Raw genomic sequence first — 21,722 nt, 5'->3', positions numbered from 1 at the left:
CATAATACACCTTGTAAATTTATTCACAGTTAAAAACGCAATATATAAGAAACCTTACTGACAGTAAAATGAAACACAATTTGTAACAACATGGACGGATCATAAACAAGCATTTTACCAAATCATACAGTGTCTGTGATATGTTTTAGATGACACAAATAAATCCTTGAGCTGTGCCATTCTACATCATAATCATATGAATGTGAGACTGAGAGTTTTTATTATGCCTTGATCCTATATCTTTTTCTCAAACCAATGTCGTAGTTGCTTTCATGCTGTGAACATAACTTGAAAATGTCATCTTAGTGCACATTTACATGTTTATGGAGCTGCCTGTATTTCTGACTTTTGGCTATGGAATCTGTACTTTTCCAGCTGAGCTTCCTGTGTTAAACATCAGACAGTATCCACAACCACTACCCCCATCATCACTTTTTTGCAAGAAAAGTTTGTTTGTTTGTTTGTTATGTCTTCTAAAACAATCCTAGGCTGTTGCTGCCAAACTCAATTTTAATATTGGCTGTTAAAGGCTGTCCTTAACTGAGCCCGAAGTCAACTTCACAAAGTCTTTTTAGCAAAAATTTAGTGGTGCAGCAAGCTTCGCAAAGTATACTTCGCGTAGTCAACTTCGCCCAATTAATGACAGGCCCCCAAATAAAATAAAAAAAGAAGAAAAAAAGTAGTGAATATCACAGTCAATATTTTGAGAACATAGTTAAATAAGCTGCATGAAATGTCATTATATTTTCCCCCAGCTAACTTGGAAACAAGCCAAGACAACTGGGCACTTACGTAAATTTGCATGCATACCAAATGCACACACACATTTTCTCTTTCTCTCTCTCTTTTACACCTCTTTCTCAAGAAAAACCAATTCAAACTACAATTAATTCTCACAAGTGCAACTGCTCCCACATTCCAAAAAAACCACGTCAAATCAAAGCAAATGACAAACTCACTAAGTACCTTGCTGCTTACAATGTCTTTGCAACCATGTTTCAGAAATTCCCAACTGATCTAAAACCCAACCCGTGTCCCAAAAACTCACACTGAAATTGCTATAGCCAAATTGGGGACCCAATTAGTGGTAAAACCTTCATATAAACGTATAGGTTTTCTGCTTCTTTACACTTGCCTAATACGATCTTTCGAATCCTTTTTTTTTTTTTTACTAAACCCTACCCCAAACCTGATATGTTAAAAAAATCTGTGACACACAATATTTCTCCCTTACATGACGAACCCCTCGTTTGCATTTGTACTGTGCACTTGTTTGTTCTGCGTGGTCTTGTCCTTGAGCTTGGCCTGCAGGAGGACGTGCTCCACCACACCTGACCGGATGTCCATCTGAGTTATCTCCTTCTTCAGCTGCTGGATGGCCTGCTTGACCTTCACCAGAGGAGCTGAAAAGATGGACATAAAGGTTGTAACTCAGATTATAGAGTTTAGATGGGGGATGGATTTAGAAGCTCAGTCCCAGGACAGGCCCCTTTGGAAACGTGCAAGAAAAGACTTAAAGACCTTTGAAGCAAAACTAGAAGCCCCCTGGAAAAGAAAGTATGATGCAAGAAGAGCACAGCTGCCTCCAATGAGACACATTACCGTTGCAGCATAGTGCGGGAGACACTAGGCCTCCGAAATTGGCCCCCAATCTGCATATGCCGGACGCATTCCAGAAATTGAACTGTTTGCCACTCATCCGTTGCAACGATCGGAGACTCCATCATCATCATTGTGTAAATACTTTACTTTCTGTATAGACAATTACATATCAGTCCAATCTTTTTCATATGCTAAGGGCAGCCTTCAACTTGAATGCTTACAGTGGCACACACCTTACCCCCCCCCCCCCCCCCCCCCCCCATACAACCTGTCACAGAATGACTTTACAGTATTGTTGCTATTCAGGTATGTTTACTAGGACTTCTTTTCTTCTGTAAATTAGCCACAAATTGGCCATAATGGTTTGAGAACTTTTTGGAAGCACAGCGACAGTGAAAGAGTTTGGCAATTCTGCCAAAGTGATGATCAAGTTTTCTGCAATTTGAAATAAGTTTCAGCATTTCTCCAACCCACAAACATGTTTACTTGCTGCTATAATGAAACAAATAGAAAGAAAGAGGTCAGTGGATGCATACCTCCATCAGTCATACTGCTGCCTCTCTCCTCCATCTCTTGTTTCACTTTCTCCAGCTCCTCTGTCACCTGCACACACACCATACAGTTTTGTTGAAATACTGATCAGCACACCCCTTCCATCCACCCCCCCCCCTCTCCCCCCTTCCCAACCGTTTGTTTCAGCTAACAAAGCCAACAAAATCTGAAGGATAGTTTTTTTGGTTTTTTTAGAAGCCTCCTTTTTTATTTACACAGGTGTTATGTACGTACCGTAGTGTTAATCGCCAGAAATTGTTAGAGCGGTGTCCCCTGGATGTCGCAGAAGATCGAGTAGCTCTTTTTGTTCTTTTGAAAGTTGTACAAAATTGAGTTTTATCATTTATATCATTATAATACATTTTGTTTAAAGGCTTACTAACTCGCTCCCATGTTTACGATGTGTAGTTTGCCAACAATCGATGTCAAATGCATCATAAGGCCATATAATGATGATATGTCGCAATGCGCGGACCATATACATGCATTACAGCTTGTTCTAGCCTCTGAAAAAGTGAGGATGTCAACAAAGACGCGGAGTTATTTCCCTTGCGTCAACGTTACCTCTGTTGGCAAATCTATAAATAGGACGATCTAGATCAAAATAAAAATTCAAATATCTCAACATTTAAGGGGTCCTAGACCACAATATCTTGCAGGGAACTTAATTTAGCATGTCTCCAGCTGTGGGTAAAGCAATTAGCGTGAATAGTCATCAGCTTTCTATGCCTTTAAAGTAAAAACATGTTGTAAGGAGAAAAAAAAAAGAGTCAGTCGGGGAACCGGGAACAAAGACTTTTTCTCTCAGCCTTAGAAACAAAACATCCTCCGAAAGCGGCGTATGGCTGCCTTAATGGCGGGGTAAAAACGGTCATACACGTAAAATTCCACTCGTGTAAAAACACGAGTGTACGTGGGAGTTTCAGCCCACGAACGCAGAAGAAGAAGAAACAAAACATACAATACAACGCAACGTCTTTGTCTGATATTTGGGCACTAGTAGACATTTTGGGTACAACAAGGGAAGTAATTGACAGATTTGGCTCAAGACATTCCAAACATACATAATACCAAACAGGGTATGATCGAGAGTGTGTGTGTTTGTGTGTACGTGTGTGCATGGCTGTCTGGCTGAGCCATTGCATAGGGCAGGGACATAAAGATATGACTCCATGAGATCTGTATCACGTTAGCACCTGAACGTCACTTTTCTTGTCTGTTTTCTTGTGTCAAAATCTCTAAGTATTCATTCATGTTCTACAGATCTGGGAACCCCTGTTTTGCACTTAGAGTATTCTCAAACCATCACGTTGATTCGTTGATGACACAACCATTTGTCGAGGATAGCGTAGGCACCCGGTCTGCTCCCCGCCTAAAAAAGGCCAGTGCCGTTCCGTCTTCGAGGGACTGCGTGGGTTTCATTTCGGAGTTTTCCTTCTCCTAGACGAGTTTCCTTCCATGGATGATGAGCCTCCTCTACCCTCGTTTTGAATTCAGAGTGGTCTTCTCTTAGGATAGCTGCCTGCCAGGGTTGACGAGCCTATCCTGCCCGGCTATTTGACCCATAGCTGGAGGTTGGTTCGTGGGCACCTGGGCGTTTCCACACACCGGTGGGCCCGCATGCCGCACGTCTAGGGGCCAACCTCCTCCGAGTCCTTGTAGTCTAGCCTGGGGCCTTGCGGTACCCAGTTTACGCCTGTCGCCGCGATGGAGGCACTACATAGGGCTTGTTGTGGAGAGGTTATTGTACTGGCAGGAGAGACTGACGCATTCTGCTCTCTTTTCGCATTGTCCTAAAAAGGACAGACGGTGCTAGCCAGCGGTGAGGGCTGAAAGCGAGAAGTGACAAGCACAAGACACTTCGCCAACACACTAGACACGTCACACAACCGTTTGGCAGGCAGTATTCTCAAACAAACTTGGTGTATTTTCAGAAACATTAGCATTTGAACATCCCTGATTAAAACATGCTTCACATGCGTCCGTCACACTGTTAATTAAGTTTACCTATACATTTGAAACAAATGCTTATTTCAATGTTTACTGACAAAAAATGCAATCATGTGTCAAAATACTGGATCGTCTTCGGGGATGGGCTTGTGAAGTAACCTCCTTTAAACTTGACTAAATCTATTTGTTTTTAAAAAGCTGACCTACCCCTTATAGTTATACTGAAAGCTTTCTCTAATACTTTTTTGAACTCGGTATGGTTAAAAAAAATGTGCCAAAAGTTGATTTTTTTTTTTGAGAAATGAAAAAATAGGGTCGGTCGGGTTACCCCTAAACCAACATTTTGTGTGTGTGTGCCTAATAACACTGTAAAATAAAAAGAACCAAAGCCATGTGAAATAAGAGCACTAATTCTAAACTGAGTACAGGACCAAAGCTATGTTAAGCATCCGGCATAGCCCCAAATTAACCCCATGTAAGTGACGTCACATACAAAAAGAAGAGCGACCTTTAGACATTCAGCTGGAAGTTAAGAGTCAGTGAGCACAGTAAAGTTTGTTTACATTTTGGTCAACTTTGACCTCGCATTTATCCAATCAGAGGGTTACGTAAACAATGCCCAAAGTCGTAGAAATGGCCACTATTGGGTTATTGCCTAAAATCCATTATCAGTTCTCCGATCCAATCATACCTCAGCCAACGAGCGTGACCTCTCCGTGACCCCGCCGCTGGCCTGACGATATTTCTCTTTCGTCTCCGCCAGCTGATCCTGAGCCAGTCGGAAATCACTCAACAGATGCTCCAGTTGGTTGTTGAGGTACTTCTCTCTGGAACCGATTTTCTCCAGGGTGTGAGATATCTCGTCGTGGAGCTTGTCGAGATGAACTTTGGTCTCCGTCAGAGACGTCTCGATGCCGTCGCGGTGCCCGTGCATCTGCTCCAAGTGGACGCGCCAATCCTGGAGACAAAGAGATGTCAAGGTCAACTAAGGTCAAGGTCCCTGTTTGTGGGGAATAAAGCCATCCAGTGCAGAAGAAGAAGAAAACAAGTCGCGTAAGGCGAAATTACTACATTTAGTCAAACTGTGGAACTCACAGAATGAAACTGAACGTAGTCCGCCGCTAGTGCAAAAGGCAGTGAAAGTGACGAGCCTGTTTGGCGCGGTAGCGATTGCGCTGTGCTTCATAGCACGCTTTACTGTACCTCTCTTCGTTTTAACTTTCTGAGCGTGTTTTTAATCCAAACATATCATATCTATATGTTTTTTGAATCAGGAACCGACACGGAATAAGATGAAATAGTTTTTAAAACGATTTCGGAAATTTAATTTTGATCATAATTTTTATATTGTTAATTTTCAGAGCTTGTTTTTAATCCAAATATAACATATGTATATGTTTTTGGAATCAGAAAATGACGAAGAATAAGATGAAATTGTGTTTGGATCGTTAAATAAAAAAATAATTTTAATTACAAGTTTCCGATTTTTAATGACCAAACTCACTCCTTAGTTTTTAAGCCACCAAGCTGAAATGCAATACCAAACCCCGGCCTTCGTTGAAGATTGCTTTGCCAAAATTTCAATCAATTTAATGGAAAAATGAGGGTGTGACAGTGCCGCCTCAACTTTTACAAAAAGCCGGATATGACGTCATCAAAGGTATTTATCGAAACAATGAAAAAAACGTCCTGGGATATCATACCCAGGAACTCTCATGTAAAATTTCATTAAGATCGGCCCAGCAGTTTAGTCTCAATCGCTCTACACACACACACAGACACACACACACACACACCACAACCCTCGTCTCGATTCCCCCTCTATGTTAAAACATTTAGTCAAAACTTGACTAAATGTAAAAAGACAAAGAACAAGAAGCAGAAACCAAATCACACAGGTGACAATAACCCTCCTTTTTCTTTTTCAGCAGAACCAGTAAACCCTTATTACCCAGGAGCGGAAAATACTGCCCGCTCTAGCTTCCAGGTGCACATCCTTGAAACATGCTCTGTATGCAATGATACCTATGACACATCTGTTTTCATTTTTACTGCCTTCCTGCCATGTTTGAACCTAACAAATTTGAACAAAATTTGGAAAATTTTGCTACGATTTTTTCAAGTTTGAAATTGACAGTTACTTTCCTAAAACTGGATTAAAAGTTTTCAAACCAGAGGAGAGCAATCAATCAATCAATCAATATGAGGCTTATATCGCGCGTATTCCGTGGGTACAGTTCTAAGCACAGGGATTTTTAATTTTTTAATTTTTTTTTATGCAATTTATATTGCGCACATATTCAAGGCCCAGGGATTTATTTATGCCGTGTGAGATGGAATTTTTTTACACAATACATCACGCATTCACATCGGCCAGCAGATCGCAGCCATTTTGGCGCATATCCTACTTTTCACGGCCTATTATTCCAAGTCACACGGGTAGTTTGGTGGACATTTTTATCTATGCCTATACAATCTTGCCAGGAAAGACCCTTTTGTCAATCGTGGGATCTTTAACGTGCACACCCCAATGTAGTGTACACTAAGGGACCTCGGTTTTTCGTCTCATCCGAAAGACTAGCACTTGAACCCACCACCTAGGTTATGAAAGGGGGGAGAAAATTGCTAACGCCCTGACCCAGGGTCAAACTCGCAACCTCTCGCTTCCGAGCGCAAGTGCGTTACCACTCGGCCACCCAGAGCATGATCTTTCCTTCTTATTTCTTACTTATAATATCTAATCTCTCATTTCTATTCACCTCTTCAGTCTTTCTCTCCCTTTCATTCTTCCACACACCTGATCTTTCATGCACATTCTGTCTCTGACTCATTCATTTTCCCTGAGGCTGGGTATTTTCTGTTAAAAGGTTATCTTTTTTTCTGTTAAAAAGAGTTGCATACGGAATTTTTTTTATTTTTTTTTACCTTATTGTCTGTACGAATGGTGACCTTGAGCTGCGGGGTCACTCGCTCGACCTCTAACCTCCAGTCAGCTGCGTCTGTTGTTGACTCCAAAATTTCCTCAGGCTTGGAGGAGTCTGTCTGTAAGTAAGACATTCAAAGAGTTAAGCCACATACACAAAGCATAGTTCCAATCAACATGGGATTCTCCTTTTCCTGTACCCCACCCTCTAGCACCCCCCCCCCCCCCCCCCCCCACCCTCAGTACATTTTCTATACTTCAGAAATACTATAAATTTTGGTACAAATACAAACTGGTGCTCAGAAGAACAGATACATACATCCATCAGTTTACAAATGCAGACATTGGTGAAAGTAATCCTGCAACATTTCATAGCAGGCAACTGGAAAATGCTCTTTTTAAATTTGTGTGGGTAAAATTCTGAATCAAGTCAGTGGAAATTAAATAAAATGTAGGCCTGTCTTGTACTTTATTCAGAAAATGAAAGTAACATCATCAACATGCACAAATAAAAGTAACCAAAAGCAAACACATGCTTGCATGCATACTCATGAATGCACTGATTTGCACGCACTCACAGACACACAAAGAAACAATAAACTAATACATGTGCACCAACCTTGTTGAGGTTGAGTTTCTTCATTCCCTCCAAATCCATCATGGGCTCATCTTCCTCGTCATCCTCCCCATCATCACCCTGGAAACAAAACAGAGTATTTTCACTGGCTACCCAACACCAGACTAGTTATGCCACGATTGAAACCTTCCAGTTTGAGCATGCAGAGAAAGTATATGCATAGTTCAAAGACCCACCTGGAATTTTGTTAAATCATAAAGCCTTGGGTATATTTGCTGAGATATTCCCATCGTACAGAATTTGAAACTTAAGTTATTATATTATCACTTATTAGCACACAGCTAAGGGGAGATAATCATAATGCATCAAGAAAAATTGGGAAAAAACAAGAAAAATAAGCAGTTGACCATAAACAGAAATATCAAATGCTATATAAAATTGAAGAAAGCAACTGATAAGGCCAACAAAAAAAATTGTCTGTTTCTGGTCACCCGACCGACCCTAAATTTCGGCGCCGACCCTAAACTTTTTTTTTCCAAACTCAAACTTATTTTTTGGGTGGTAAAGGACAGGGTGAGAAAATGAACAACAAAAACGTGTGAAAACGAAAGTCCGCTGACGATTTGTAAATGTGTTGAGTGTCTTGTCTCTATGTATAGTGAATCCAGTCTCTTTGCGCGATTTTTAAAGTTAGTTTTATTGGTCTACATTTGGGGTAAAAAAAAAAATTTAAACAAAATCCCTACCTACCGACCCTATTTTTTTTAGCCATGTTACCAGAAACAGACAATTTTTTTTTTGTTTGGCCTAAGCAAAAGAAAGCAACACAAAACGTGGTAACATGCAAACTTACACCCATCATCATGGTCTTCTCTATCTCATTCAGCTGAAGCTCTGAGTCGTCTTCCACAAAGTTTTCTTCTTCCGTCTCTTCCTGTGGGTACTCAGGGCTAGAGAAGAACAAGTAAACAAGTAGATCAATACATTTTCTTTGCAGTACACACATGATCACAGGAGTACATGCAGGAAACAGAATTCATAATTATTCTGACAACCAAGAATGGCTGACAGTGACAGTTGAGAACAGCCTCTGGGAAAAATAAAGGGCTACAGTTATAATAATTACAGTTAAGAACCAAGCACAGATCAAATTCCACAACTCAGTGTATGAAATAAACCCACAGATCTGTGTATACTTCACTCTCATCCTTTTAAGTTAGTTAACCCAATGCCTCTTAGTGGGCCCAGTATCGCCAGCTAGAACATCCATAAGCAGATCCCGTAACAGCCACATCAATCATCTTCAATATCGCTCCCCCCCTGTCATGCAAAAAAGCCTGCATGGCTTGAGAAGATGAGAGCAAGCCTTCTTCATTGAATAGTTCAGACGGGTGCAGTGGCCTAGCGAATAAGAATCCGGCCTCCCAAGCGGAAGGTCATGGGTTCGAATCCAGGCCACACCTGGTGGGTTAAGGATAGAGATTTTTTTCCGATCTTCCAGATCAACGTATGTACAGACCTGCTAGTGCCTTATACTTTAGTGCCTATACTTTAGTGCCTATACTTTAGTGCCTATACTTCATCCCCCTTCGTATGTATACGCGAGCACAAGACCTAGTGCGCATGGAAAAGATCCTGTAATCCATGTCAGAGTTCGGTGGGTTATAGAAACGCAAAAATACCAAGCGTGCATCCCCCGAAAGTGACGCATGGATGCCTAAATAACGGGGTAAAAACCCACTCGTGCAAAAAACTTGAACGCAGAAGAAAAAGAATCATTCAGTTAAATCCCACGTGCGCTGATAGATTCTGTGCGGGAGGCAAAGGGTTGAAGTAAACACTCTTTGTTTGTTCCAGTTCCTGTACTTTCTTTGCTTTGGGCGCTGACCAAAAAAAATATGAAAATGGACTCCACTACTTACTGCTTCCACTTAAAGCCAGTGGCAATGAGAGCTTCGTCAGCCAGCCTGTCCAGCACATAGATACAGTGTTCTCCGCATCCCTGTTTCAGCTTGGACGGTGGGAAGTCTATGGTGTGACCCTGCAATGACAGTACACATGATCAGTCACATGAGATTTTCTCCTGCATGGGTTGATCTCACATTGCATGATACAAATCTATTCCTAAATGCTGTCCTTAATTTCAGTGCCAAGGTACATGCACTGAGCTTCATGTAATACTAATAGACTACGCACAAGAGACAATTTTTGGAAACAACTCCGTTGGGTTTGTATGGGATGTGAAAGAGTGACCTTTTCCTTGCAAAACCTCTTCAAAACATTGGAGGGGCCCATCACTAGCGGGGTGTGTGTCGAAACCATGTAGACGGGAGCCTGTATTTCCAACACTCCCCTCGCTAGTTATTAGCCACTGCAATGTTTAGCAGAGGTTTTGCAAGAAAAGGTCACACTCCCACAACACATACAAACCCGACAGAAGTATGAGGATGTTCAATCAATGAATGACTCTTTCAAATATCACTCCACAGATTATAAACAGTCTTTTGTAATATTTATACTCCACTGGCCCAATGAACACTTACCTTGGATCATTCATCTGTTTCTATTATTAGTGCTACTATAAATCAGCTGAAATCAAAATACTTGAAGACTTGAACAAACAAACAAAACACAGTGAAACAGTACTTACGAATTTTCTAACTTCATCCAAAATACTGGATATTGTAGCATTGGGATCATCGTACTGCAAGAAAAAAAAACAATTGATTAATCACTGAACCAACTTTGCAAGAAAAAAACCTTAAACGTGCCAGTCATTTGCTTTAAACAAAAAACAAAAACAAATAAATGGTAGGGGAATACAGAGAGCAAGGGAGAGAACTGCATCAATGGGCAACAATCAGTTTTTAGTCCTTTTTCAAGTTTTGTGTGAATCTTCAAATTGAACGGAACACTAGAGTTCTAAGATACTGTATCAAGCACTACTCCACAGAGAAAATTGCGGGGAACGGCTGAAGATCGGCGCCAAACTTGACAGTTTATAACATCAGCAGGCCTCAGACAATGAGAGACACATTACCGTTAAATGCTGAGAAGAATATCATTTAAGCCAAGGACTACTAAAGGGAAGGACTGGCACAGCTCAGCTTCAGTGCATCTAGCGAAGGCCACCGCTCGTGGGCTGTGCTGGCGTCTATTTTTAGCGACACGTCACGGGCTGCGCGTAGTAGTTTACTGTAGAGAACCTGAAAATAAATTCCGTTGATTTTACCCCAAAAGCCCATGTACTGCCATGTACTGTCTCGCAATATTATGAGAATGTGTCAAATAAAAGTTAAATGACACTAAAAGACTCTCTTTTAAAATAATAGCTTCTTCAAGTGCGGACTATTTTGCTTGCAACTCGCAAAGTAGTCCTGTTTCAAACTGTCATGGCGGCAACGAAGTGTTTACATCGCATGTGCTGACTAGAAGTGGATGTTTTGATTCAGTTTTCGATCGTGTAGCAAGTGTTTTCTTCATAATGGTTAACAAGTGTGGTGTAGTTAACTGCAAGGGGAACTACAATGCAATAAATAAGTGCCGAGTCTTCAAGATTCCCAAGAACGAGGAGGAGAGAAAGAAGTGGCTTGCTGTCTAATAGTGTCTTACCTCCACGTGAGAACTTTTTCATAGACCCAGAGAAGTTCTTCGTTTGCGAAAAACACTGGCGGTATAACACAAACATTCAACAGAACAAGGCGGTATGACACACACACTCAACAGAACAAGGTGGTATGACACACATAATCTGTAGAGAGACTGAGGCGGTATAACACAAACATTCAATTGAACAAGGCGGTATGACATACACAATCTGAAGATTAACTGAGGCAGTATAGCATTAACATTCAACAGAACAAGGCGGTATGACACACACACTCTGTAGAGAGACTGAGGCGGTATAACACAAACACTCAACAGAACAAGGCGGTATGACACACACACACACTCAACAGAACAAGGCGATATGAAACACACACTCAACAGAACAAGGCAGTATGAGTCTATGACACACACACACTCTCAACAGAACAAGGCAGTCTAACATAAAAACACTCAACAGAACAAGGCGGTATAACACATTTTAACACTCAACAGAACAAGGTTGTATGACACACACACTCAACAGAGAGACTGAGGCAGTCTAACACAAACACTGTACAGAACAAGGCGGAATGACACACACACTCAACAGAACAAGGTGGTATGACTGTGACACACTCTACAGAGAGACTGAGGCGGTCCAACACAAACAGTTAACACTCAACAGAACAAGGGCGTTTGACAAACAAACTCAACAGAGAGACAAGGCGGTTTGACAAACAAACTCAACAGAACACGGGGTTTGACAAACCTCAACAGAACAAGGCGGTTTGACAAACAAACTCAACAGAACAAGGCGGTTTGACAAACAAACTCAACAGAACAAGGCGGTTTGACAAACAAACTCAACAGAGAGACAAGGCGGTAGAACACACACACTTTGTAGAGAGACTGAGGCGGTCTAACACAATCATTCAACAGAACAAGACGGTATGACACACACATTCAACAGAACAAGGTGGTATGACACACACACACTCAACTGAGAGACTGAGGCGGTCTAACACAAACACTCAACTGAACGAGTAATAACAAGTTGCAATCGTGGGGATTTTTTTGCTGATTTTGTTTAATTTTTAATTTTGTTAATTTTGTTTGTCTATCTCAGTTGCATTCAGTCTGCTACAAGTATGAGTACAACCCTTATTGTTTATCTTTCTCCTTCTTCATAGGTATTTTTCTTTTCTTAATCAAATTCTCATATTTTCATTATAACATGATAGATAAACCAATATCATATAAATCATAACATTTAAATAAAGAAAAAAAATTCAGTACTTAAATTAATTTACTTTCTTAGAGAGACAGGCAATTTAACAAAAACACTCAACAGAACAAGGCGGTAGAACACAAACATTAGGTATTTTTCTTTTCTTAATAAAAATGGAGTAGAAAAGGGGTGACAAAATACTGTTTTCTTGATGTGGCATGCACAGGTCAACTTCACTTAATGTACTTTGGTCTCTGCGGATGACTTTTTAACAGGTTTCACTGTACACAGTTTTGAAATGGGTGTTTAATGGTGGTTGTGTCAGGTTGTTTTCCCAAATCATGTCTAAAACATTGTACAAAACACTTATTGCAAATGAAAGGCACAGGTGTTCAAATTGCTAATACTATAGTATGAATGTGTGCTACTGGAGAGACCCTCTACACCCAATGTTGGCACAAAATTCCTATTTAAACTTTACAAAATCAAACTAAGATAATGCAAACACTTGATCATAACCTTTAGGACACCTTAAATGCTAGTTTTAGAGAGAAAAATAGCAATGATAGACAAACAGAGTGAGAGAGGCAATGGCCTTTGCTAGCAAAGGCTGAACATAGACTGTGCCAGTCCTTCCCTTTAGTAGTCCTTGCATTTAACACAAAATCAATTTCTAGTCTCTCTGAGTTAAGTATTCCCTTTCAATGCATTTGCTGAAGAGCCTAGACACCTCCATGAATGTTGTTCAACAAATTTAGTTAAAACATCTTGATCACCTCTTGTGGTTGTTCAAAGTTTTTGCCAGCCAGTCTCAGCAGCCATGCAGCAAGGGAGGTAAACATATAGAACTGTTCTCCTGGATTCGTTTGGATGGCAAAGTAATGTCTGCAACAAAAGTAAAATAACTTAATACAAAAATAAATGTAGGACACACAAAAATGTACAAATGATTACACAGATAAATACATTATCACATGCAAAAAAATAATATCCTTGTTAAATAAACTAAAGTAAACCTTTTTGAAAGAATTCAAGAACTGCTCACATTTGTAAGTCAGGAAAAGTTTACCTTATTTTGCAATTTTTCTTCCTCTCATTCTCTTGTAGTTGTATAAATTAGAATGTTATCTTTGAACTGTGTGTGCATAGATCTAGGTCATTCTCAAAAACATGTGTGGTATGATAGTGACCCAATTGCTCGAGCTATTATTTGGCTGTATTGAATTAAAAACTGAGATGAATGATTGTTATTGACTCCATTTGTATTAAAGAAACAAATTTTATATGATTCTGTGAGTTGTTGTGGTTTTCTTGTTAAAAATATCGATCCTAGTCACAAAATATGGCCAAACCAACATGGCGGATTTGTGACATGATTGTGCCTGCTTTAAACAAATAGTTATTGTGACCACAAACATTAATATTTTGACAAATAAAGTACATCAAATTGATACACAGTCATCCTTTTACAATCACATCAAGAAAAAAGTACGTTTTTTATTTACTACAAGTAAAAAAAGGGGCACATTAAATACCCATCGCGGTCGCGACGCTTGGTTTCTGAGTTTTGCCCAAATTTAAAAACTTCATGCACAAACAACTAAACATTGTAATGCGTGCACTTAAATACACACAGATGAAGAAAACCGATTGCAACATTAAGATACATCGATTGATGACGTCCGCTGTTCTAATCCTCGTACGTAATTAATTTTGCCTGAAGAGGAGCATCGTTTCCGTTTTTCACCGTCGCGACCGATCAACAAAAAGCGGCTGAGAAATCTATGACCTACATTCACTTACCGAGATTTTCCCCCCAGCGCTGACTCATTCATAAAAACATCCCTGGCATCTAATTTTTCCCGCCGAAAGAACACAGTGATGATAAATCCTGAGCTGCTGTCCTTTTGTCTTCTGCTTGTTGCGTGAGTGTCGCGACCGAGTGCTTAGTGCCGACTGCATCTATTCAAGGTGAGTTTACTGGCTTCTATCTTCATTCTTAATCGTTTGAAAAGTAACATTCTCTTCCCAATGTATTGTTGTTTCGTCAGTTGTTCTTTAAATTAACTTAAAACCTCATTGTGTACTTAGAAATGCATGTGTTTTCACGTACTCGCCAACTCTGTCAAATGTCGTCTGCTACTCTTGATTGTTATCGGCGGACACGTTTTGTCAGTTTTAAGAAAAGACCCTTTCAAATCACCCCAAAAAAGAACAGAAAAATATTTTACTTTAAATACTGAAAGTGGTTGTTCATATGCAGTTCGGGAATATTAAACGAAATCTAAGTAGATTTATTTTAAGTTGTACAACGTCGCGGTCAAGACCGGAAACGTACGCACTATGGTATCTTGTGCCGACCGACGCACTCATAGAAAGTTTATTTCTCTTTCTTTGTTTAAAAAAATGTTCAGTGCATTTCATTTGGAACAATTACAAACATATTTGCAACATAGTTGTAGAATTTTGTTTTTTTATCTGTAGTTTGGGGTTTTGTTCTCGTAGATAGCAAAAATTCCGACAGAGCGTGTTAGTAGTGACGGGAATTCACGGCTCTATGGTATCTTGTCTCGACCGATAGATCCAGTAACTTGGACAGACCTATGTCGCGTGTTTTGTCTGTTATTCATGATGTTAATTAGTATGTATCACTTGGCAGTCCCATTAAAAATGCAAACCAATATATTACTATTCTGTTAGTTATCTCACATAATAACTGTTGGCCGTAAAACACTCAAACCATATTGGTCGAGACAGGAAATGTAATCAATTTGGTTTCTTGTCATGACCGATCATTTGTCATGATAAATTATCCCTTTCTCTATTTTCATTTGTTCTTGTGTTGATGTCTGAGAAGCGATTGTCTACACAATCGTTGTCTGACTTCAGTGATTCACATTACATACTGTTGCAAGCTAATCCTCATTTTCGCTGTGACGTTTAGTTTAGAACTTAGCTCGGTCGTGAGCGGAACTCACTGTTCGGCGTTTCTCGTCACAACTAAGTACGTCTGACATCTAATCATGTTTCGCTGTATTTTTTTTTAATCTAAAGGGAAACAAAGCTGCTTTATTGTTTTAAAATAAAGTTTGTTACAAAATCCGTTTGTATGCTCCTAGTTATGCTTACTAATTTTGTTTTAAAACTAATGAATCTTTTAGTCTATGATCGGTTGTGACAGAAACCAAATCATGGGATTGGATATTTTGCTTTTGGTTGCTGTTGTTATTGTTGACCTCTATATTTACACTCATTGCACCATTCCACATAGGAATTCATGAGACGCCAAGATACTGGATCCCAATATGGAACCACGCAGATGTGGACGACTTGCAAAAAAAAGGGCAAAGCCTACAGCAACTGAATCTTCAACCCCTACCCCTACCCACATCCCCATCCCTCCTAAAAAAACAGCTTTGTCTCATGCTGAGAGGTGTAAAGCTTACAGGCAGAAAATTAAGGAAGACTCAGACAAGTATCACAAGCACTTGATTGAGAACAAAGAAAAATGCAAAGCCTACAGACAAAATCTATCTGAAGAGATAAAGGCAGATCAAAGACTCAAAAATACACTTAGAAAGCAAAAATAGAGGTTATGACAATAAATTAATAGTAATTACAATTGTTGAATAACAGTTATATGAAAATATGATATGAGAATGAAAATAACTGCTTTTAAGTATTAAATTGATAAATAGCATTTTATAAGATATTTAGCCAACATGCTTTAAATCTCTCTCTCAGGCAATCTCTCTCTCTCTCTCTCTCTCTCTCTCTCTCTCTCTCTCTCTCTCTCTCTCTCTCTCTCTCTCTGTCTGTCCCCCTCTCTCTCTCTCCCTCTCTCAGTCCCCCTCTCTCTCTCTCTCTCTCTCTCTCTCTCTCTCACACATAAAAGTGACATAAATAAGCCGGCTATTATTACGAGTTTTAATGCAGAACTATAGTATAATTTGACTTTACAACCACAGTCGGTATTGTTTCAATGAGCCTTTTATCCTTAACACTATTTATATACTTCAACTTGTTCCAACTATGCCAGCACAAAGCCAGGAGACTTCCTGTTGGTTGCCGTGCCAAAGGACAAGACAGCAGTCCAGTGTGTTGCCCAGGTAAATAAGAGACTGATAGGACAAACAGCATTTTTGATTCTGATAGGAAAAACAGCGTTTTTGTTTTAATGTGACTGACTTACACTTTAATTAAAAAAATGAAGGTTTTTAATTATGTTTCCGTTTTTACTTTCAGTGCAAGAACATCACATTATGATTTAATATTAATCTTAACCTGTTTCAGATCACGAAGAAGACTCCAGAGGGAGACTGGGGGGTGTACCTGAAGGATGTTGGGGAAGGGAAGTGGAAATGGCCACACAAGGCCACAGAATTTTTCATTCCCCAGACTGACATCCAGCGTGTCTTCAGGGAGGAGGACTACACCATGAAGATGGAGCACAGGGCCGTTATCTACACATTTACATAGAATTAGTGTATTGTGTTGATGATGGATGTCTCCCTTCATCAGGAATGACACAGCAGGTTAGACCTGTATGTGTGATAGCGAACTATGTGTTACCACATAACCCTAAATATCATTACCTATTTGAAATACATTCAGTGAGCTCCTTCTTACCTTATGTTCCCTAGAGTCATATTAAGTGCCTTTCTGTGAGATTTTGTTTTGTTTTGGGTTTTTTTTTGAGTATGGGTTCCATGTCACAACCGACACGGTTTCTGTGTCCCAACCGACACATTTCACTTATATTAAGTGTTAAAATATAGATTACTACAATTATTGTACAAAAATATGTGCTATGTGTCATGAATATGATTGAATGGTTAACATTTATTCAAATTTGGCGTCTTTGTGGTGGTGAACTGAATGAAAAATAAACTTCAAATGAGCGGATACAAAACTGTCTTATATTGTTATTGGAAAATGAGCTAGTAGTGTTTTTTATCAATGATCCCTATACTTTTTATTGTTGGGTGTGTTTTATTTATGATTTAAAAGACATTTTGCAGTGGGTTTTTTAGGTATTTTATCATGAAGCACTTTTTTATGCTACTTTTGGTTTCCGTGTCACAACCGACACGGGGATAAAAATAGAATTTTTATTCTTCAAATACAAGGAAATGGGTTGGTCAATTATATTTTTTTTTACAGCATATAATGTGTGCTAAAGTGCTCTATTACATGACTAAAGTGCATTAAGTTCCATTGACATTTATTTTTGAATGTCTATGTCACAAAAACAGCACAGGTTTCTGAGAATGACCTATCTACGTGTGTGAGTTTGACAGTCAGAAAGCCAAAGAGACAGGGAAAAAAAGAGTGTGGGTGTCTGTGTGTGCGCATGTGTCTATGTTTCCATGTACACGGATACCTGTGTTAGTGTTACTTCAGTAAATTAGAATTCTTGCAAGTTAAAAGCCTGGTTACCTGGAAATGGGTTTGATGTTCATCTTGCGTAGAAAGCTGCGGTCGTAGTCCAGAAGTCTCAGTTTATCGGTCAGCTCCTCCATAATGACGAAGGGCATGTAGACCAGACCAGGTCCCCCCTCCTCCCCATCATCTCCCCCACCGCGCTTACGGTCCTCCGACATTGTGCTGCAGGGGCTGTAAGGCAAAAAAAAAAAAAAAATAGGTGTGGTTACGGTAACATAGTCAAAAAAAATATGGTAGGAAGGTAGGCAATCACTTTTTTTTTAAACTTTTTTTTTTCTAATGTGTACAAATTAAACCTACTTGACAGGGAAATAAGTGTGCGACTCGAGCGCTTTCGCTTTCATTGCGTTTTCTGCACTGGTTTTTTTTTTGTTTTTTTTTTTTGGACAAATGTAATAAAAAGTTATAGGGTCGTCCCCTAAAAATAGGGTAGGTCGGGTTACCGTAACCACACCCATTTTTTTTTTAGGCCTAAAGTACAAAAGGCAAATTAATACGATGAGAAAAACACAAAACGAATGTAGACGAGCCCAACAGCTTAGTGGATAAGACGTCAGCTAAAAGTTGAGTATTCAAATCCCGGCCCGAAGGGTTATGGGTAGAGATTTTTTCGACCCCCAGGTCAACTTATGTGCAGACCTGCTAGTGCCTTATCCCCCTTCGTGTGCACAGGGAAGTGCTCATGGAAATGATCCTGTAATCCATGTCACGAGAACTGGGTGGCCGAGTGGTAACGCACTTGCGCTCGGAAGCGAGAGGTTGCGAGTTCGACCCTGGGTCAGGGCGTTAACAATTTTCTCCCCCCTTTCCTAACCTAGGTGGTGGGTTCAAGTGCTAGTCTTTCGGATGAGACAAAAAACCGAGGTCCCTTCGTGTACACTACATTGGGGTGTGCCCGTTAAAGATCCCACGATTGACAAAAGGGTCTTTCCTGGCAAAATTGTATAGGCATAGATAAAAATGTCCACCAAAATACCCGTGTGACTTGGAATAATAGGCCGTGAAAAGTAGGAAATGGCTGCGATCTGCTGGCCGATGTGAATGCGTGATGTATTGTGTAAAAAAAATTCCATCTCACACGGCATAAATAAATCCCTGCGCCTTGAATATGTGCGCGATATAAATTGCATAAAAATTAAAAAAATAAATCTCTGCGTTTAGAACTGTACCCACGGAATACGCGCGATATAAGCCTCATATTGATTGATTGATTGACGAGTGCAGTGGGTTATAGAAACACAAAAATACCCAGCATGCGTCCCCCTAAAAATAAAATATGTTTGACTAAATAGCAGTGGGGGAAAAAACGAGGAGATTGCTCAGTCGTTAGCTGCGCTGGCTTTGAAAACCATTTTCTATTAGCGTGCGTTCGATGGTAGAGATCGAGTTATTCGCCAGAGACAATTTATAGCTTCTGCAGACTCTCCTTGGTGTCTGAACACCATCGGGTGCATGCACGTCGTGCAAGAGAATGATCGATTCCAAGTTCTCATCAAAAATCTCAGGGCTTGGTAATATGCACGAACACATGCACACAGGAACTGAGGAAGAGAAAATAACTTGGGCATACGTGTCATACTGTATGGAAGCTTGCTTACCCAAGGGTGAATGCAACCTGAATTTATGGGGGTAAGCTAGCTCACAGGACTATATGATATTCTTCACGGCTGTTCCCAGAGCTTCATTTCTGCCTCCTATAGCTGCAGGCATGCAGGCACTGAGTTATTTTTAGCATCCTTTTCACCAATCAATCAATATGAGGCTTATATCGCGCGTATTCCGTGGGTACAGTTCTAAGCGCAGGGATTTATTTTTTATTTATTTTTATGCAATTTATATCGCGCACATATTCAAGGCGTGTGACTGTGAGATGGATTTTTTTTACACAATACACAATACATCACGCATTCACATCGGCCAGCAGATCGCAGCCATTTCGGCGCATATCCTACTTTTCACGGCCTATTATTCCAAGTCACACGGGTATTTTGGTGGACATGTTTATCTATGCCTATACAATTTTGCCAGGAAAGACCCTTTTGTCAATCGTGGGATCTTTAACGTGCACACCCCAATGTAGTGTACACGAAGGGACCTCGGTTTTTCGTCTCATCCGAAAGACTAGCACTTGAACAACCTCTCGCTTCCGAGCGCAAGTGCGTTACCACTCGGCCACCCAGTCCTATACGGCAGTGCTGGCTCGCTCAGAGCTATACACTGATAAGTACCACCTTCCGGTGTAGCGCGGAAGCATTTGGGTATAACAAGCAATCGAGCTTAACAAATAACAGTGTGCTGGCTGCAGCTGCATGTTGCTAGCCTCTGCCTTGACTATTTCCAACTCGCACTAAAACGCTGGCCAGGAACAACCATTCCTTATCAAAACAATGGTTGTCCACAGCGAAGTGATTATTTCATGTTATGTTATGTTATGTTATGTTATCAGACTGGTACTCAGGCTGTTAAGCCTTTGTCTGATCTTTTGATCAGTTGCTATCCTAGCCTAACTTTGGGCAAGGTAACCTACACGATCTTTTGACCGTGGCCTATTCTATCAACTTTTTCTTGGCTGGTGTAGTGAGAGGCATACTGACATTTGGGCTATACATATAATCTTTCAGTGCATTGTCCAAGCGATTTTTGAAACTGTTCATTGTCGGCGCTTCTACCACATTCTTGTCCAAGGAGTTCCACGTGTCTATGATTCTGTTCGTGAAGAAAGATTGTCGGAGAGCTGTTCTGCATTGTTTCTTCTTGAGCTTGAACTGATGTCCACGGGTATTACAAAGGCTATTCAGCTCCAGTGGGTTCTTGCAATCGTAGTATCCATGCACGAATTTGTATGCTTCAATCATGTCTCCCCGGATACGCCTATAGCACATGCTTGGAACTTTCAAAACTCTCAAACGCTCTTCATAACTCAAGGTCTTCAACCCTGGAATACACTTCGTGGCTCTTCTTAATACACTTTCAATATGCTTACCTGGTTATCCTTTAGCGCGTTAGGCTTTGGAAGAGGGAAGGTGTGCACTGAAGTGAAAGTGAAATTTATAGTACTTTGTATGAAGACCTGCTAATGGTACGTCCCCCGTGTCAGAACCGATTTAGCGTAAAACACAAGTCACTGAACAGTCGGTCTTGAAGTTGAAAGCAGATACAAAAAACACAAAGTACCAAGATGCCTAGCCCGACTGAGTGCGTGAGTGCAACCTTTATGGCAGAAGTGTTCAACATGAAACTGAAAGATCTTGATTTGATGAGACCTGAGAGTAGTATCTAATGAGCAAGAGCAGTTGCTTCTGAATAAAAATGGAACGTTCTGGGTTCAGTTGCTAAAACTTTGAATCAAGATTAGTTCAACGTTGAACACAGTGACAGTTGCTGATAAATTGAACATAGAGGATGATTGGCAAAATGTAGTTTTGTTTGTTTGATTAAACTTCGATTGTTCACGCAATTATAAAACTGAAGAAACCGGTCTGAATTACAACGCTTTAGTCCACAATAAAATGTAAATCAACACACGCTTATCTGGGGGAATGAATTCTCAACGGTTACCTTAGCAAATTCGTCGGCACAGAACTGAAGCAGTCGAAAGAATGCGTCTTATGCGCATGCTCAGAATCAAAATTGACAACTTCCCTTTTCCGGAATACAGGGACAGTTTATTGTCACACACCGTCAAAAAAGTGTTTTCCCAATTTTGGCTTCTGTCTGAAACTATAGTACATTATTGAAAATATTGATATTTAATAGATTGTTTTTCAAATATTGATAGCAGCAAAGAAAGCTATTTAATACATTATCAGCTTTGCATAATATCTTATGCTCTGGTTGCTCCCTCATAGTTGCCATAA

At 40.1% G+C, this 21,722-nt stretch overlaps 1 protein-coding gene and 1 long non-coding RNA gene across 2 annotated transcripts; one reads left to right on the top strand and one right to left on the bottom strand.

The window, feature by feature from the left end:
* On the bottom strand, positions 1-21,474 carry LOC138947578 (intraflagellar transport protein 57 homolog). Its single transcript, XM_070319081.1, has 11 exons — positions 21,424-21,474; positions 17,860-18,036; positions 13,197-13,305; positions 10,255-10,308; positions 9,527-9,645; positions 8,458-8,554; positions 7,647-7,724; positions 7,030-7,146; positions 4,796-5,062; positions 2,139-2,205; positions 1-1,403 (listed from the first exon to the last, which is right to left on the bottom strand). The coding sequence occupies exons 2-11, from the start codon at positions 18,021-18,023 to the stop codon at positions 1,231-1,233; spliced, it is 1,245 nt and encodes a 414-aa protein (XP_070175182.1). The 5' UTR covers positions 18,024-18,036; positions 21,424-21,474; the 3' UTR covers positions 1-1,230.
* Positions 13,573-17,697, top strand: LOC138947582 (uncharacterized). Its single transcript, XR_011449720.1, has 3 exons — positions 13,573-14,391; positions 16,460-16,529; positions 16,714-17,697. It is a non-coding gene; the product is annotated as an uncharacterized lncRNA (long non-coding RNA).
* Positions 21,475-21,722: the final 248 nt, after the last annotated feature.

The sequence above is a fragment of the Littorina saxatilis genome, linkage group LG14 (assembly GCF_037325665.1).
Source record: "Littorina saxatilis isolate snail1 linkage group LG14, US_GU_Lsax_2.0, whole genome shotgun sequence".
NCBI lineage: Eukaryota > Metazoa > Mollusca > Gastropoda > Littorinimorpha > Littorinidae > Littorina > Littorina saxatilis.
Note: the sequence above shows the minus strand (reverse complement) of the source record. Positions and strands in the feature narration are given on the sequence as shown.

Excerpts from the sequence above, each read along its gene's own strand:
- LOC138947578 (XM_070319081.1), bottom strand. The coding sequence starts at position 18,023 with ATGTCGGAGGACCGTAAGCGCGGTGGGGGAGATGATGGGGAGGAGGGG. Across the intron at positions 8,555-9,526 it reads ACTGGCTTTAAGTGGAAGCA|CCCTGAGTACCCACAGGAAG; the intron begins GTAAGTAGTGGA and ends GTTCTTCTCTAG. Across the intron at positions 7,725-8,457 it reads AGAAGACCATGATGATGGGT|GGTGATGATGGGGAGGATGA; the intron begins GTAAGTTTGCAT and ends TTTTGTTTCCAG.